General features: G+C 41.9%; 1 protein-coding gene across 5 annotated transcripts in view; it reads right to left on the bottom strand.

Moving 5' to 3' along the window:
- The window catches only part of parga (poly (ADP-ribose) glycohydrolase a), a 50496-nt gene that overhangs the window by 13278 nt on the left and 17255 nt on the right, over positions 1–19963 (bottom strand). For all 5 annotated transcript variants that reach the window (XM_018761220.2, XM_018761221.2, XM_018761222.2 and 2 more), the window contains 6 exons: positions 17619–17711; positions 15843–15997; positions 8548–8627; positions 8347–8407; positions 8045–8120; positions 4138–4285 (listed from right to left, as the gene is read on the bottom strand). In XM_018761220.2, the coding sequence (XP_018616736.2) occupies positions 4138–4285; positions 8045–8120; positions 8347–8407; positions 8548–8627; positions 15843–15997; positions 17619–17711 (613 nt within the window). The remainder of the gene's footprint in view (positions 1–4137; positions 4286–8044; positions 8121–8346; positions 8408–8547; positions 8628–15842; positions 15998–17618; positions 17712–19963) is intronic.

The raw sequence follows: 19963 nt of genomic DNA, 5'->3' as shown, positions 1-19963 counted from the left end.
CACTGGGGAATGTAATTTACAGCACCGCAATGATACGATGGAGACTTGGCTAAAAATGGAGACAACCAAAAAAAAAATCTGTTATTTTAATAAAGATGATGGAATGGCTCTCTCCATTAGAGGAACAGGTCTTGGGCAGGTCTTTCTGTGGAAATTAATTATTTGTGACCGTAATAAAGTTAAGTGGTGCTTGGGGATGCAGGATTGAAAGAAAGGAAGAGTAAGAGCTGTAGGTGAGTCAGCCAAGAGGTTCTCTGATGAACGGGTCGGAATATTGATTACAGGGGTAGTGGCCAAGCTCAGCGCGTCCTTGCTGTATCCTTCTTGAGGGTGACTTTGGACCAACGAGAAGTCACCGTAGCTGTGAAATTTGATGACCAGTGCTTGTCCACACTCTAACAAACATGCCTCCAAAAAGGTTTTGTAAAAACACACTGAATACAGAGGGTCGGCTGATAGCGTAGCGGCTGAAGCTGCTGCCTTCGAATCTGAAGGTCGCCGCTTCAAATCTCAGCCACTGCTGTAGTACCCTTGAGGAAGGTACTTACCCTAATTGTTCCAGGGAAAAAAAAAAAAAAAAAAAATTTGCTGTACAAACTGGTAACTAGTTGTTCATGTTAACGGTGCACATTAATTTGAAGGAAAGCGTCACCTAGCTGAATAAATGTACAAGGAAATGCACTGAGCCACCAGAAAGTCGTAATGAAGAAGACACAAACACAGATGTGCTGAACTGTTACACCCACAGCCGTACCATATGACTGATGGTGGCAAAGAGGGTGGTGCTGTGATCGCTAAGCTCTGCAAGGCCATTTGTAGGGCCACGTGTGGGAGGGCCGGGTTCCAGCGCAGGGCTGATGGAAGACAGCTTTCAGCCCAGGTGCCAGCGTGGGCAGCTGCGTCTAGGGCCCTCCCTGTCCCGCCTGTCCTGTTCTGCAACCTCGCCCCAGTGTGGCGGCCATTCTGCTCAAGCACTAAGCAGGAGACACCTCACCCTCTTCTGTGGTTCATTGTACTCTTTCTTGTTTTCGAAACGGTATGAAGATGTTTGTTACGCTGCACCTCTCTTTGGTCACCAGTGAAATAAGAGGCATCACCACGATGTTCCATTCATACAGTTTCCGTGGGGCAGCAAGAGCCATATAATTCATTCGTTTTTGTAAAAGTGCCATGCAAGTAAAATTTAGCATAACTGTTTATTGTACATGAAATGTCAAATGTCATATTTATATGGGCCAGTTAAGAGACCAACTTACTTGCCTCCTGTTTTTGTGTCCCATTTGTTATTGTATTAACGTAAGGCTTTTCCAACTAACGTTCCTTAACACTGTTCTTCTTCCAGCACCGACTTTAATGTAATATTTCTTGTCTAATAACTTCCCTGCGTTAATTTAAAAATAGCAAATGTAAGAGAAGATGCGCCAAAAAAAGAAAAAAGAAAACCTCCACTCTGTAAACCAGAGATCCTCAATAATGGTCCTAGAGGGATGTATTATCAGCAGGTTTTTCCTCAACGTTTACACTTTAGCACTTGACCCAAGTAATCATTACTGTAATTGAACTGATTTAGCTATTCCTCTCTGGCCTAAAGATGCTCTCATGAAATAACTGGAAATCATGCTGGCCTGCATCCCTACAGATTCAACCCCTAATAAAAAGCTTTTGCAGAGACATTCTGAGCTAAAGGCTGAGAATAACACATTTATCATGATCCTGAATGTAACAATGTTATTACATATATACAAGTGATAAATAATACGAACATTTCGATGTGAAAAATCCTCTTTCATGTGAGCGAATGTTATTTCGGCTACAATTGAGTTTTGCCAATTTAAGATGGAGCCTTGGGCTGAAATGCATTAAGTTGATCTTTGGGCACAATACAGGCTCGCTTGCGCTCGCATGCAGCTTTTCAATTCGCTCGAGTTATTAAATGCAGCAGGACATAATCTTATCAAGGGCTCTGGGACTGAGAGAGGACGTCTCCCTTTTCTCTTAGTGAAGTGCAAAGGCGCAGAGAATTCGTCAAAACCACAAGCAAATTGTTTAAACGGCAGAGGAAGCAGGAGCAACGCATGGATCTCGCTGTGCTTCGAGAGCCGCTGTCAAATTACCCATCGTAGTAATTTCTTCGTCTCTCAATACACGATTTGCAGGGCATTTTCAAATTCGACTCTCACGTGCGACTTGGGTGCGCATCTGAATTGGGCGCGCATCTGAATTGGGCTGGTTGAACGAACCCCAAAACCAAAGAAGCTGGGCCAGAAACAAGTCGCTGGGAGAGCAACTGGAAAGGAAAAAAGAACAGATGTGAATGGGACGCTGCGGCCCTGCAGAAGAGCACCGACACACTCCCTCAGCCGACGCTGATGACCATGGGGAGGAAATCTACAGGGAGCACAGCTGTCAGAGGAAGAGTGGGGGAGAGGGGGGGTTCCTCACCATGCTGAATCCACAGAGACATGCCATGTTATTTAAAGGGCCAGGAAGGTAAATAAGCACTGAGAGGTGGTCAGTGAAAAATGAGGCAATTCTGTCAGGGTGAAATGAGGGATAACGGAGCGGGTCTATGTGAATCAGCACGGCTTTGGCATGTTCTTGACCGAGAAGAGAAGGCAAGGAGCAAGGATTAAAAGCAGTGATGCAGCAAAAAAAAAAAAAAAAAAAAAAAACCAAGTTCCATGACATAAGCATAGCGGCACTACCAAACTACAGAAGCAGAGTTCACGGGGGGCAAAGGCACAGATTTGTTTCCGTCCAGCTGATCCCAAAACCATGCAATCCAGTTTCAAAATCAAAAAGGAGTAGAAAACCAGAACGTTTCCCCCCCTAGCTCAACCAAGCCCTACTCCAAGTAAAACAAAAGTGCTTGGATACATTGTGTACACACCCAACCAAATAAACACTCAAAAGTTGATTTAAAGCACCACATGTTTAAAAAAGAAAAAAAAGAAAAAAAAGAAAAAAGAAAAAACCTAGCTGTAATGACTAAGAATATAGAGAGACAACACAAACCATCATTAGATGACCACACTGCAAGTACTGCATTCGTAATCTGCTGAGCCACAACATCTATCATTTTTAATTTGTTTTTTAAAATTCACTTTGCATGTACCAATAATGTTTTATCCTAACAGATGTTAAAAAACAGGCCTGCATTGCAATGTTTTTGAAAATAGTGCAGATACACATCTCCTGGCAGGTTGAATAACCTGCTGAGGATAGCGTTCAGGGCTGATTACTCTGACAGGCCAAGCGGAGACGGGGATTTAATTAGTTTACGCTGAAAATCAAGAGTAAAACAGCTACTGTAAGCTGCTCAGTATAGTGTGTGTGTGTGTGTATAATATATATAGGTGTACAGCAGTACAGGTGTACACAAACATTAATGCAAAGAAACACGAAAAGTAACAAGAATAAAGTAGTTTAAAAAAATTGCACTTACAGTGCCTGCTTCTTCTAGGAGGAATGTCAGGCAAATTCTCAACTGCGCGTAGTAAAATTCATCCAGCAGGTAAAACTTTTTGATAAAGATTCTTGCAGTTCACTTACAGTCCACCCAAAAACACTTAGAATTTAAAAAGTATTACCATGATTTGTGACCCAAATGGTTCCAAGGGTGCATATACGGTTAGTCAATATTCTTGTGCTGTGCAAGGGCACAATCAGTAAATACAGTGTGTCCAGGGCAATCAAACAACAGAATAAAAAATAAAAAGCTAACAGTAAAAATCTAAGGGAAACATCAGGAGGCAAGTGGGGGGGGGGAAGGGTACAGCCGCCACACTGACGGTGATTACAAGCTGGGGGGGGATTCTGACGGTATCGCACTGAAGAGTCTGTCATTTAACATCCTGCTGTGAACATCCACGGGGGGAAAACTCTACCACATTTGTTGTATCACAAAAAAGGTGCTTGAAACTTGACTGAAGAAAATATTGGCAAACACTTTTGTTTCATCAAGGTCCCTTAATCAGTTAATCGGGACCTCGAAGACACAGGAGATCAGCAAGAAAAAAAGCGATTAATAAAACTTTCACGAAGCTTAGCTCTCAAAGTAAAACACCGGTGTGATGAGTTCCAAGTTCTGCACTAGAACAAGTAGGCAAAGAGAGAGAAGCACATCTGGCCTCTGACCTGTGACGACCAGGCACTCGTTGTTGTCCATGGCCTCAGTGAAGAGTCGTGCCACAATGAGCTCAGGGTTGATCATGAAGCGGATTTCCTCCTGGACCAGACCGTTGCCTGTAACCCCTCCACCCACCATCCTGTTAGCGAAGTCCACCTGTGGGTCAACACACATTTCACTCTGCTCAAAGAACTGATCCACTGCACACAAACACAATGTAGTCGGTGGACATTAACTCATTTTCAGTAGTTTGGCGGACACATCTGAACTTTGTAATTCAGATATTGTATGCAGTGATAGATACTAGACACTGCTTTTAAGTCAGATTGTTTACTTCAGTTCGAACCCTAAGGTCTGCATTTTGCCATCATCAAAGTTCCAGAAGAAATCACAGATTTGTCAATTCAAACCACACATCGAAAATAGTCTGGAAATGGTGACCTTCCATTGGTTTCATCGACCTCGATTTTTGTAACAAGCTTGTGTAAACTAGTGTAATTAACGTTACAACACTAAAGACAGTGCAGTAGCTTAAAAATAGTTGTTTGGTACGACTGCCTCTTTTAAAAGTTATATTTGGTACACATTTTTTGCTACACACTGCAACTGGAAAATGTGCTGCATACTAGGGTATTAGACAATTTAATCTGAGAATGAGAAAATACATCCATAGAAGAGAAACCTCTTGGAAAAGTGACATTAAGTGAAGCCATCAGAAGCTTGTAAAATATAAGGACAATACTTCAAACTCTTAAAAGTGCACACAGCAAAACAAAGTGATCTTAATCTATGACTTTGGGTTTCCTTTAAAAAAAAAAAAAAAAAAAAAAAAAAAAAAAAACACTAAAAACCATGGTTCAGGTCAAAGAAAATACCTCTGCATTAGACCAAGATGACTCATAGAATGGAATAAGCAGAGAACACACTAATTTGCAACGTACTGTAAAGTGTTCCCCTTCGTGGCATATGGCACCGGCACAACAGCAGCATTAGCCAATTAAAGCAGAGCTCCTATGGCGCACGGCTAAGGGGACGGCCAACCCCACGCACCGCGGCAGAGACCCACACCATGGGAGCAGAGTCCAAGTTGCACATCACAAAGGCAACAACGGGTTTATAACCATTAAGATGCACCAATTTCAACCAATACCTGCTTCCAGAGAAGGGCAGCCAAAACGTACAGAGCTGGTAGTGTGGGTTTGTGTGTCCCAGCAGGCAATGCATCCTGGAAGTTGGTGAGCTGGTGCACATCAAAAGTGTTCCACCTTGGCATGCTGACTTTTCTGCCCACAATGGTACGGTTAACATAAAACTGACTGAAGCTAAAAATCAAGAGACTCACTGACAATTGTTTCAGTGCATTATGACCTTCTGCCAGTTTCCCGCAGAAAGTTGGTGATATTATATGACATTCGTTATTTAAAGCATTGGTAAAGCCAATTAGTGAACAAGATGTCTCAGAGCGCTCAGCAAACCATACACCCTTGCTTTGTGATAGTCATGGGTATAAGACAGTATGAATTTGTTTGATCGATATATGGAGTCGATTTTACAGTTTGGAATCAAAAGATGAATATGAGACTGACTCAGCGTGCTACTGTGATGGTCTTTGTAGGCAGGTGCATTTATAAACACTTGTCAGATGGAGGAACACCTGGAGCTCAAGATCCATGAGCTTTGAGGAACAGGTTGCTATTGTCTGCAGCAACACCTGACGTGGAGGAACGTCTGTACCCAACTAGTCGGGCGATCAGGTGTGCTACAAGCAGAACACGTCGTGGTTATCAAACACTTAATAAGGTCATTAATGGGTATGTTTCTAGGCAGTATGTTTAAAAAAAAACAAATTCTTTTTCTTGTTTTTACTTTTACATTAATTCACCTACCAGGTGCTTTTCTCCATAAACCATGCACATCTCAGAAAACAATACAAAAGTGAATTACATTGTTACTTTTGGTGTCCCGCTTCCAACTGTGCGCTGTTGCCAAAATGCTCAATAATATCCGAAAAACCATTTTAACCACTTTAACTTTCCTCTGCTGTCTCTGCCATGAGTCCATTAAAGGGCAATTGACACCTTTTTTTGTCCACCTCACACAAACCTTCAGCTGCTGCTGACACCAACACACACTTAAAGGGCACTGCTGGCATAATGGTTGGAGCTGCTGCCTTCGGATCTCAAGGTTGCCAGTTCAAGTCTCACCCACTGTTGTAGTGCCTTTAGCAAAGTACTTTACTTTTGCAAAGTACATAAATTACTCTTGTAAAATTACTCAGCTGTATAAATGGGTAAATAGTTGTAAGTAGCTTAATATTCTAAATCGTTTTTTGGATAAAAGCATTAGCTAAATGGATAAAAGTAAATAATAAATCTGGCTGACAGACACTCCAGTGGAATTCACTACATTTCTCAAAATGCAACACACATTTCTAACGCAGGCATGTGATTAACTTCATGATTATCAAACACTTAGTGAGTTAAGTAATGGGTATGTTTTGAGGCAGTATGTTCCAGAAATGTGCGTTTCCCTTATATCTAGTGGACAACAGTATATTACTGTACTTCCGCTTCACTCGCAGAACTTTTAAACATTTGGACAGGCTGTGGATTTATTTCGTTCCACTGATTTTTTTGTTGCTTAAATCAAAAATTGGGTGTCAAAAGCCAAGAGTCATGATGCAGAAACTTTGGATAAAGACAGTTTTGAAAATCGGGGGATGCCTGTACATGGTTTACTCCAAGTTCCATCTCAGAAAATGCACTATGCATTCAAATGCAGCTCAGCCTCTGTGGAGTCTGCATGTTCTCCATGTTTGTCTGGGTTTCCTCCTGCTTCTTCCATTTGCTCCCACAGCGTTTCCTACCATGTGTTTCAAGCGTACTGGTGACTAAAACGTCCTTACTGTGTGTAACTGTACGTGAATGAATGTGTGCGATTGCCCTGTGATGGACGGCCATCTAGCCCAGGGTGCACACTGCCTCATGCCCTGTAATTGCAGGATAGGCTCAGGGCAACCATGACCCTTGACTGGACAAGTCATGAGTTGACTATATGATGAGTCAGGGAAAGCAATTCTTGTGCAAAGTCAAACTGAAGCCATTTCTTACTAGTTTCACAAATGTTCCAAAAATAAATCTAATGCACAAATTGTATTTCTCTGAGATGTACGTCGCTTTGCAGAAAAGCGTCTGCAAAATGAAAAAATGTAAATGTAAGTAATGCAGAAAAGGTTTTACTGAACAAATACACAGCCATGTTGATCCCTCGCTGCGCTGTTTTGCAGGCTGTCAGAAATGGCTCACTGGCCTGAAGATTTGCACAAAGTGTGAAAATGTGGCAGGGAGTGGCAGTTTGCCAGCCAATCTCGCTGAACTAGGCGCTTGGCTGCGGGGCGGGAGGGAAGCGTCTCAAGCCCGCTGACAGGCTGTCAAGCCCCCCGCCCCGCCACACCAGAAAGCCCATCAATCCAGTGGCGGCCCGCTGGCCCTCGGGGCACCCAGAGCCGGTCATGTGTACCCGTCAGCTGTCAGGCCTGCGGCAGCGGGAGGCAAACAGGGGTGAAAGGGAGAAGGGGCGACCCTGACAGTCGGAGAGCTTGTGGCCCCACACAGGGACCTCCCCCTGGGACTGACCCCCAGTCCTGATACACCCTGTCGCCAATGGAACCCAAATTTTTGAATTCATTTAACAGGTACCGCACACCATTCATAAAAGGACTAAAGAAGGGACAAGGTATACTGACTTTGTGGGACACAAAAACAGTCCTGTGCACCAGAGCAGGAAAAAACTATTGTCAGATCGAGTCTGAGCAATGGTGTAACGTTCTGCTGAAAAGACCAAAAATTAAGAAGTTTGTTCACAACATTCTGTGTATTCAGGCAATACACATTAGAGCTGGGGTGACGTTCTCACCTGAAGCATGCCATAACCCTGGTCCTCGATGGTGCCCTCACACGTAATATGGAGTTTTGTCAGTTGCTTTGCAGAGCTGAGACAAGAAAATTAACATATACAGCATTAGCAGATGTATTTTAGGAACATGTGACCATCAGAGTTAACACAGCTGTAGAAAGAAGATTCAGATTCTATAGGATATAAGAGTGTAAATGCACACCAAAGTAATATAGTCAAAATCCAGTTATGAAAGGTTATGGTTCTGAAAAACGAGACAATAAATCATACAGAAAATTGCAGGCTGCCATGACTTGATTTACCTTTCCCATTCCGGAAATCTTGTCAGACTCTGCCTTGTGAATGTCACCAGCCCAGTGGGCTCTGATGAATAAAATTTTTTTTTTTAAGTTATGTATAATGCAATAAAAAAAAAATGCACACAAATAAATAATTGAGCCCAAGTGGTCATTTATAGCAAAACAAGAATTAGACCCATCAAAATACCATGAAATTTCACTTACGTTTCTCAGTAACTCTTCTAAAATAGCAAAACAGCGTTTTCAGTTTCTCTATCTTCTTTGGGGAAGACCCTTCAAACAACCTGAATGGATTAAAAGAGGAGGTTCGTTTTTCCACACACTAATCAGAAATTACTCCATCATGAATCCATACTATTTGTCAAGCGGGTGCACTGCATCTGCAGCAAAAGATCAATAACGAATGTAAAGCATTATTCATTTTATCTGTTTCTTATGGACCCCCCCTCCCCCGCCAACTTGCGCACATATCTTTATAACTAAAAGCTTTCTTATATTTTCAAACGTCCTTGCAGCCACCCTGCATGTTTGACACTGCAGAGGAATCCTGTTTCCCTGCTTCGGCTCTTGATGCGCGAGATCGCCGAGGCTTTTACTCCGATTAGTTCCTCCGAGCCAACGCCGGGCCACCTCCTCGCTCGCCATGCTCTTATGTAAAAGCCCTGCTTCAGAGGGACAAAGGAGATGCCCAAGGCTGTCTTGTACAGCCACTTTGCACACAAAGAGGTGGAGGAGAGGACAGCAGGGCTCCTCCCCTGGAGGCACATTTCTACGACCCCCAAGGGTCCATTGAAGGCTTGAGTACTTGGGATGGTCACTTCTGGGTCCCTGACTCAAGAAAGGCGGGATTTATATAGCTAGCAGCATGTAGGCCATCGCTATCCTCCCGATAAATCAAGGAGCTTCACTTAACTTCCCTCCTTACTTTTCAGTTGTACTATTATTCTTAACATAAAGCCCTTTAGGGTGAAGGAAGGGGAAATAAAAAAATAAATAGATAAATAAATAAAAGAAAAAGTTGTTTATTAAATGGATTCCTAACCAGCAGCAGCTACTGTGCATCTTGTACCCCAGTGGGCAACCTGTCTTTCACATAAGACAGGCCATTAGGGTGACTGCAATCTTTCCGTGCCTTCTGGGAGGACATGCATCATAATCACACAACAGCAACACATCTCTAGGGATCCCAATAGCACAAAAACCACTTTTTGGTTTCCAGGGATATTCAAACAACTTGCAGGTCATTCTGTTCTACAGCCGCCAGATAACCAAAGGCAATTCCTGTACGACTAAAAATAAAAAAAGTTTTGCATTCTAGTTTTGCAAGACAAACATTGATAATAAGTTTTAAGACTAAAAAGTACAGAAGGGCAATAGTAAATTGTGAAAACTGGCGATTGTAATTCTAGCAAAGCAAGACATGACTATGCAGAATGACACTGACATTTACTCCTTTAGGAGACGCTTTTCTCCAAAGTGACGTATACCTCAGAGACCTTACGTCAGAAGAAGGAGCGATTTGGATGCAGACACGTGATTCCAGAGTACAGTCAATACAGTATGTACTTTTGAAAATGGAAGACCCAACTTTATCATCATTTATTGCTTGACTAGAGGCAAATTGAGAGTTGTACCCAAGAAAGCACTTAGCCAGAAAAGGGGAAGAAGAAGAGGAGAGAAAAAAAAAAAAAAGAAAACCTGGGAAACTTTGAGAATGAAAACTGATAAAGTCAACTGGAGTCTCGCTCACTCAATTAGACTCCATCGAGCAAGTCGGGCCGCACATCAGCTGCTGCTGCTTTCACTTTAATCTGTAAAGTGCAAGGAACAGACTCACTGCCACCCTGTCCATGGTCAGGAAGGAGGAGTAAACGCTGATGTTAGGGGGCAACAACTGCAGCCGTCTGCAGGTTGGGCTTGGACCTCCTCTCGGACGAGGCCCCCAACGTGAATCAATGCTAATCCCATCCCTTATTCCATTTAGATAATCACACACTGATGCTGACCGCGATGTGCAAGGGACACAGCCGTTGTTTATCAATGCAAGACTGCTTCCTTAAAGGAATTACTCTGATAAGGTATTGTGTTACAGTAATACCATAATGTGGTGTGGAGGGTGCCCTGCACAAAACCACAAACTACCCACAGTGGGGCATCTTAAATTCTCAGCGGTATGACCACAACCACATTTGAACAGACACAAGCCGGACACGGATAACGTGCACTTCAAACGGGGCTGTTTGGCAAATCTTGTTGCAGTGAAAGACCACTGGACAGGGATGAGATATCAACGTAATGCTCTCTCCTCCTGACAAGTGTGTTTTTTAGGAATGCTATGAGGGCACAACATGAAGAGCTTGGTGACAGATTCTAATTGCTTCAAAATGGGGCTGAAACCATTCTTCGGCAAACAATTCATTAAAACCCTTGACTCAAATTTTCTACCGTAAGAACTTGTTCAATCAATATTATATACCGTTACATTATATATTCCCATTGCACCAAAAGTTGACACTTAAGGAGATATGGACAGAGATAGAGGATTTTTTTTTTTGTGTGAGAGGTCTACACTCACAATACTGCTGCTCCACACTCCAGTCCAGTAAACGGCAGTAACTTGTCTGTGTGTGTATATTCTATTTAGTTATTGTTCTAACCTTCCCAAGCACTTGTTCTTACCTCTTTTGAATGTCAAAAAACCTTCCAAGAAAGCATACTTTATTGTTCATAAATAAGCTACTTACACTTATGCACCTAACACTGCAAGGCACTTTGGAAAAAAGCATCAGCTAAATGAATAAATGTGAATGTTTCTGTAAGGCTTACACTGTTCTTAAGTTACAATTTGTAGTTCTGAACGTTGGTGCACTACATCCTACTCCAAGCTGAACTTGGAATGGTAAAATATGCCAAGCATCACTGATTTATTTACAGTAGCTTACCGATGCCTAGTTTGATTGCTTCTTGGAAAGTAATTTGAAATATACAGTACACATGTTTTCTCTGAGACTAAATGTAAATTATATGACCCTTAATGGCTAAACAGTTTCGCTTGCACTTTATATTTTGTTTCATGCTCCCTAAACAATAAAAATGCTGATCTGTATAAAATGGAAAAAGTAATTGTTCATTTTAGGAGATTTCCGATTTTTATTTTGGCTTCTTTATATTTTCCTCTTGCTGCCTAATAAAATGTAAATATATTTTTCTAATCCAATTACTTGATTAATCATCCAGATAAATGGTAGCATACTCAATAACTGAAATAATCAATATCTGCAGCCCTAGTTCAAAATCTTAACTGTAGTGCCTGGAATTTATGGAAAAGTGTTGGCCAGAAAAGGTCAACAGCAGGTCCATAACATCTTCAAAGGCTTAACACAGGAATAAGGCAGCGAAAATAAGACGTGATGAACATAACTCCACATTGTGAAAAGAGGAACCATGCTCTGTCTTTACGATCTTGATCAAGCTAAGTTTTCACCAGAAAGGAGGTCCCGGCTTGCAACATCCTCAAAACGGATGTCGCTGTTCTGAGGAATCAGGACATTTACATTTATCGATTTATCAGACACTTTTCTCCAAAGCAATTTCCAACGAACTCTATGTAGTGTTATCAGCCCACACACCTTATTCACCACAGTGACTTACACTGTTAGATACACTACTTACCCTGGGTCACTCATCCATACATCGGTGGAACACACACACACTCTCTCTGTCACTCACACACTATGGGTGAACCATGGGCTGGAATCGCCATCTACCACAGTATCCCAGGTCTGTACCGTACCTTTTCGCAACAGCAAGCTGTACGTGGTTACAGAGCTCACGTGTTTACCACACTGCCAGCGACCTATAATGCGTACCCTGAGCATGGAGCACACAAAGCGAAGAGGAGAGGGCAGTAACGTGAGATGTGTCACTATGACTGAAGGTGGAAAATGCCGAGCACTTCATGAAATGTCCATTGAGAGCAACTGCTCTCCTCACTTCAGCTTGGTTGAAAGAAATATGTAGTCTCATTTTGAAAAACTGCTAAATTAATATTTAGCTAATCAAAACAGTTCTCACCCACCGAAGGTTGGGGGGGGGCGATCACAATACTTATTACCTACATAAACCACATTACCTACACAAACAACTAAGAAAAATGAAGGCAGGACAAAATATATAAGGAGATAATCTCCATTCATTATTAATTTATGGGACAAAGTCTTTCATATATCAAAAAAGAAACACGTTTTACTATGCATTCATGATTGAGGACATATAAATTTCTACAAAAAGAAAATAGAAAACATTTACATCCTCAGAATCCATAAAAATTCATCATAAAGAAATGAATTCTTTTCAAGCGCTATTAAAGGCAACAGAATTTACTCTGGTCAAAGTGAGTGCCCCTGGCCTGCCAATATCTGGATTCCAGTACTTGGAATTGTATAGTAAATAAAAAAAAATTAGGAAGAAAATGGGAGGGCACACGCAAGCTTATAGAAAATAGTTTTTAACTGGAGCAACACCACAAAAAAAAATCTGATGTTGCCAAGCTTGTGTCCACTTTCCTGTTTTCTTTCTAATTTTGCGTGTAACGGAGGTGTCGGCACCTAGGCCCCTAATTTGATTTTGGTACTGAGTGCGACTTCTGATCATTTCAAACTTATATAACATTGCTATACAAATTCAAAGTGATTAATTCTTGTATAATTTATTTAACATTTGAAACAGCGATCCGGAGTCCATTCCAGAAATGATGATCATAAGGCTGCGGGGGGGGGGGGGGGTACACCCTAGACAGGATGCCAGTCCATCGCAGGTACACACATGCATTCATACATTAAGCACAAATAAGTGTTCTCAATTCACCCGAACTGCATGTGCTTAGACTATGGGAGGGAACCAGAGCACTCTGAAGAAACCCATACAGACATGGGGAGAAGTAGTAAACCCCACACAGACGGAACGGACATCAAACACATGTTCTCTCACACCACCCAGGCACTATGAGGCAGCAGCGCTGCTCGCCATGATCTGGCAATTTTAGTTTAGCTGTTGCTGGTTGTCCAGACCAAGAGAAATTCCTCAGGTGGGGGACTCTGATCCTTCTTCAAACCTGAAGCTTTATTTTTCTGCGTATCAACAAACAAGCTCTACTGAAATGGTATCATTTGCCAAGTACTTGTAACATACAGTTCCAGTACACTTGACCAACAAGAGACAAAATGGATATCAGAGTAAAAGCAAAATAACACACAAATGTCTCAAACTGCCGGAAAATGCTGCAAAAGAGTTGGGGCGATATGTGAGATGAAGAGCTGCAGATGCAGACACGTAATTCGTGATGCGCTGTCAGTTTGTAAAACATCGCCATTCTGACCGGTGCATATTGCACAAGTGGCTGCCTAAAGAATTCATAGGACAGAGGAGATTGCGAGAGGAACTTTCTGCTCAAACCTTTACAAAAAACGTCTTTCACCAAGCATACTCAAGTGTTTAACTGGTACCGTTTGGATTTCCATTATCTGGAAATTTCATATCAGCTTCAAACAGTAAACTATAAGAGTCTAAAAAGTAATTGTCCATTTTAAGAGATTTCCAATTTTTATTTTGGCTTCTTTATATTTTCCTCTTGCTGCCTAATAAAATGTAAATATATTTTTCTAATCCAATTACTTGATTAATCATCCAGATAAATGGTAGCATACTCAAAAATTGAAATAATCAATATCTGCAGCCCTAGTTCAAAATCTTAACTGTAGTGCCTGGAATTTATGGAAAAGTGTTGGCCAGAAAAGGTCAACAGCAGGTCCATAACATCTTCAAAGGCTTAACACAGGAATAAGGCAGCGAAAATAAGACGTGATGAACATAACTCCACATTGTGAAAAGAGGAACCATGCTCTGTCTTTACGATCTTGATCAAGCTAAGTTTTCACCAGAAAGGAGGTCCCGGCTTGCAACATCCTCAAAACGGATGTCGCTGTTCTGAGGAATCAAGACATTTACATTTATCGATTTATCAGATGCTTGTCTTCAAAGCAACTTCCAATGACCTCTATGTAGTGTTATCAGCCCACACACCTTATTCACCGCGGTGACTTACACTGCTAGATACACTGCTTACCCTGGGTCACTCATCCATACATCGGTGGAACACACACACACACACACACACACACACACACACACACACACACACACACTCTCTCTGTCACTCACACACTATGGGTGAACCATGGGCTGGAATCGCCATCTACCACAGCATCCCAGGTCTGTACCATACCTTTTCGCAACAGCAAGCTGTACGTGGTTACAGAGCTCACGTGTTTACCACACTGCCAGCGACCTATAATGCGTACCCTGAGCATGGAGCACACAAAGCGAAGAGGAGAGTGCAGTAACGTGAGATGTGTGACTATGACTGAAGGTGCAAAATGCCAAGCGCTTGATGAAATGTCCATTGAGAGCAACTCCCTAAAGAATTCACAGGACAGAGGGGATTGCGAGAGGAACTTTCCGCTCAAACCTTTACAAATATGTCTTTCACCAAGCATACTCAAGCGTCTAACTGGTACCGTATGGATTTCCATTATCTGGAAATTTCATATCAGCTTCAAACGTAAACTGTAAGAGTTGTAAATTTCACCTGACAGCCCTGGTGTTTGTCCTTCAATCAATTCTGCAAGCATTGCTTTGTCCAGCATTTTTCCCCCCATCACAAAAATTTTTACATATGATGCACACAAAAAAAAAAAAAACTTGACATTTGGAATATGTATGAGAATATTTTGCAACATCTTGATTTTAATCAAGAAAGTTAGTACAGAAGACATTTTTTTCTTTGACACAGTACTGCCCCCTTTTGGAAGTACAACATCATTTCCTGTAATCACCTCATTTCCGTAGTTATCAGCCACACCTGTCAAACAACACACACTGATTATTACTGTCTAGTGAGCTGTGGAACCGAGTTTATATCCCATTTTTGTCCGGAGACAAAATAAACACAGTTTATTCAACATTCCCCCAGAAGACTGTCCAGGGACAACGTGTCATCATGCATTTGTGCAAAATTCTGGCACGGATGGATGGGTGGATGAATGAACAAACAAACAAACAAACTTAATGGCTGAAGATTGTGGAGTGGGGATGAGGAGCCGCAAGACTAAATACGCTGCAATCTCTGGGCATCAAAGGCTCCCGGAACAGCGTGTCGATACCGCAGGACACGGTGCAGATGGAGAAATCCTCATGATACAGAGCAAAAACTAATGCGTGTGGAACAGAGGGAAAAGGGCCATTCTGTATATAAGTTGTGTGTGTTACCAAAACAGTGAAGTCACTCGCAGAGAACTGAGCAGCAAAACGCTCCGGAATGCATCCCACTGCCCTGTGGCAAACCATCCCTCTACGTCAAACACGATGTTCCTCAACGACCGTCCCAGCAAACATCGACCCTCAAATGTCAGAAAATTTAACTTCAGGGAGGCAACCGGTACCTGAACAAGTGGATGTCAGGATAGTTTGCGTACTCCTGCTTCCTGGAGTTGCGTCGGGGGAACGTACAGAAGAAAGCGTTGGCGAGCAGACAGGCGATTTGTTCCTGTGACATTGTGATGGAGTGATTCATCTTCTGCTTAAGTAGAGGTATCGGCTGGAAAGGCAAAGGGTAAAGAAAAGGGGAAGACGGAGATAATTAGTTTAGCAATTTGCCAAACGAGGAAGCTAAATTCCATTTAGTAAATTACTAGGACTAATTTAGGTCCCTCCTTAAGTCAGCCAGAACCATTAGCAAAGGCAATTTATATCTTCACTGCAGCACAAGACCTTGATTTAGCCAATATGGACTGGAAATGCAAACAAATGTATGGAAAATAATTATAGAGGAGCTCACAAATGATGCTGCAAACGACACAAATACTCTTCGTCTCGAATCTGAATGTGTTAAATTGCAACACGTATTTTCCAATGAAAGAACTGTTATGCGCAAATGGATTTTTCTGTTCTGGTCAAATATAATGTGTACAGTAACAGAGTAATGTAAGAGAGGTCTTCAAATGAACGGAAATGGAACATGACCTTTCCCTAAACATGTCTGTTAATGGGATGCAAATAAAGAAAATATGTATAAGAATAAACGTGATTTCGGAAAAGTAGGACATTTCTGAATTTGGGGTAGATTAAGGCATTAAAACAGACTCTATATTACACACATACATTTATAATCAGTGCACTGCTTTACAGTTTGACAAGCTCCTAGAGCAGGTGTACAAACACACACACACACACACACACACATTTGGATGTAGCACGTCATTCATCTCCACAGCAGCCCTTCTCAACTGGAAATACATTCCCATACACCCTGCACATGAACGCTGGCACATCCATTGATCTTCCTGGAGCTGCTCAAGCCTCACTTTTCATTTCACTGGTTGGGCCAATTCAGAGGGCCAAAAAATCCTCTTATCCTCCCGGTCCTCAGTACATCTCACAAGTGTAAGAAGGCTGGTCAGGCTTGAAGTGCCACATCAGAGATGAGGTCCATTAAAACAATATTGAAATGCTCAGGGTCCCATTCGCACACAGTCAAAGTGACGTTCATGTGCCCTTATTCCTCTCGCGGGCAATGTCACTTGACAAAAAGGTACGTCGGCATTCATTAGAAACTGTCCATTTCCATCTTCCCAGTGAGAGCAGATGCTCACCTGCGCTCCCTTCCACCCACAAGTACACACAGCCATCACCGACTGCCATTATAAATCACAAACGCAGAGGCATTTGTCCGCACAAGAACTCAATGGTGTATTTAGCCAACAACAGCCATTCTATATCACAAAAGTCGACATGTGGTTAATAAGAAATACTTGTCATGTGCCCAAGGAACGGATTTATACATTTAACAGCGTAAGAACCTGCATTTCGTAATGAACAACTGTGTGAACAGCTGACCAAAGCCTTCGCACACACCTACAGGGAAGGCAAGGAAAATCCAAAGGGGTGTAAACAAACTGACGGATGACTTGCAGCTCAGCTGAAAATCGCCGTCGCTCCTAATGAGCCTGCTTCCTGCCACAGATGTGCTCTGTCCTTCATTATCTGCCACCCTTTGTGTGGGAACGCCTGGAAGGCCATGAACCCTTAGAAAACGTCAGCCTCGACCCTGCTGACCTCTCGCTTGGCTGCACTCGCAAAACGTGTTTTTTATTTATTTATTTATTTTAATCTTGTCCTTTTTTAAATCCTTCCCAAGAGTACCGCTTGGCTGGGCTCACCTTGGTGCAGAGCTTGTCCACTTTGAGGGCCAGTTCTGCCATCTTGGGCAAGACGGATCCAAACAGATGCTGGACGTCCTCAGGCTCCAGGGCCTTATAAAGAGAAAGGAGGAAAAAAAAAAAAAGAAAAGAAAACGATTTGGAGCAGTTTGCTGTTGACCAAGCTCAGCTGTTATGTTACCACGGTCCATGTGGCAAGTAGGCAGCTGCTAGTTAGCAGATATCGCCTCTGTGTGATGGCACAGAAGACATGCTCTAACGCACAGTAATTTGGGAAAAGCTTTTAGAGAGAAACGTTCAGCGATACGCTATACGACCCCAAATTGTTTTTCAGCATTCATTTCAAGTGAAGTGCACAAACTGATATATATCCAAATAAACCAGTTTATTCCAGAATATTTTAAAATGAAAGCACTTGAACTGCATTCAATTAAACCCAATTAGCACATATATCACATACCACCACTGTAAGCAAAAGGCCAGTGAACAGACAGACAGACACACACACCGGAGATGTACCCCAAGCACCCTGAGCAAACACACAATGTTAGATATTCAACTGCTGTTTAATGCAGTTAAAAGTAAAAAAAAAAAAAAAAAAAAAAAAAAAAAAAAAACGTAAATATATATATATATATATATATATATATATATATATATATATATATATATATATATATTATAGTGATAACTCCAAAGGAAACTAAACTGAAAAATGATTCAGAAGAGCAAAAACTAGTGTGAAGGAGGTGGTTAAAGTGCACGGTGGAGACACCAGAGTCTTTAGAAGAGAAGACATCAAATGCTGTTAAGAGAGGCAGTTGAACCCTGGTGTCGGCCTGTCAGACAGGACTCTGTTCTGGGGCACTGACTGTGACCCGGGAATGGGTGCTAAGTTGTCTGGGGAACAACGGGAGACCAACAGCATCACTTGCAAATTGACACGGTGCACCAGCCCAAGGTGCGGCTTCCGAAACCTGCCTCATAACAATACTGCACTTCGTTAATGTTTAAACCAAAACTTAAACAGTATACAATTAATAATTAATGTACATTGCTAATATAATGAAACCTGTATTTCTCTAATTACAAGATCTTCAGTTTCAAGGTAATATACTGTGCAATAATTCAACAGAAACAAGACAAGAAATGAAACTAATGCTTCCAATGATCAGACATTAATTTCAAATTATTTGCATTAATAAAGTGATCATGGCATGAAATTAATGTCATTGGAACCATTTTCAGAGAAATAACTATTTACTGAAAAGGAACATTGACATTTTCCCTTTGATCTGTACTGTCAAAACAAAACTCCAGATTCTTTAGGGACACGGATCCATTTGTGTATTTATTACTCAGAACACAATTTGGCCATTTTACAACAGCACACACTATACATTTTAAAACATCGTCCAGATGTGGCGATGACGACGAGAGATGATCCTGCCAGGGGTCTCGACACAGAACTGGTGAATCCATCTAGGGGAGCGAAGCACTGACAAAAAGTGTATTTGTTGATTTGTTTCTTTGTGTGGTTTTTGAAGCTCCGTCCAGACCACGGCTGGATCGCTGCTCTAATTGTCAGCGTGCGGAATGAAGCGCTAATGAGTCGGGAAAGGGTGGAGCTGACAAGAGCATCCAATTAGATTTTTATTTAGGTGACTGTCACTTTTCCCCCCCTCAACTGCGACGCGTCTCAAAAGTGCAACAGAGAACGGCTTTGACTGGAGAACTGAAGCATGTCAGGATAAATGGAAGAATCTCATTAAAATCTCAAATGTAAAATGTTTGTGTGTGTGTGTGTGTGTGTGTGTGTGTGTGTGTGTGTGTGAAGGAAGCACTCTGATTAGTGGTCAGTCTGGTTTCTGGGCACGTACCCATGAGGGGAGAAATACTAAAAAGAAAGACACCTGGAACAAGCCAATTTAGGAATTTTTCGCTTAACCAAAAAGAAATAAGACATCTTTCTGACAATGAGAAGAGTCTTTGTGCCAGCTGACACATCTCCCAAAAAAGTGTTCCAACGAGATAAACGAGAGCACGAAACTTTTCCCCGCAGCAACAAAAGAACATATCGAGAAAAACTCCCGACCGTAAATCAAGATATAGAATCTAGCAATATGAGAGACGTGGCTAGAAGAAAAGAATCAAAGAAAGGAAACCATTTTCCAAAGTAACACCCTTCCACACTATTCACATAATAAAGGCCCCAAATGCATATACCCGTCCCGCCAACGGCCCACGTGCAAGATGAACGTGCCGTTATTTTAGCGTCGCAGATATTTACTATGTACTTATTTATAACCGTATCGGCTGCAAAATGTCGGGATGATCAATCACTG

This window comes from Scleropages formosus, chromosome 24 (assembly GCF_900964775.1).
Source record: "Scleropages formosus chromosome 24, fSclFor1.1, whole genome shotgun sequence".
Lineage (NCBI taxonomy): Eukaryota > Metazoa > Chordata > Actinopteri > Osteoglossiformes > Osteoglossidae > Scleropages > Scleropages formosus.
Note: the sequence above shows the minus strand (reverse complement) of the source record. Positions and strands in the feature narration are given on the sequence as shown.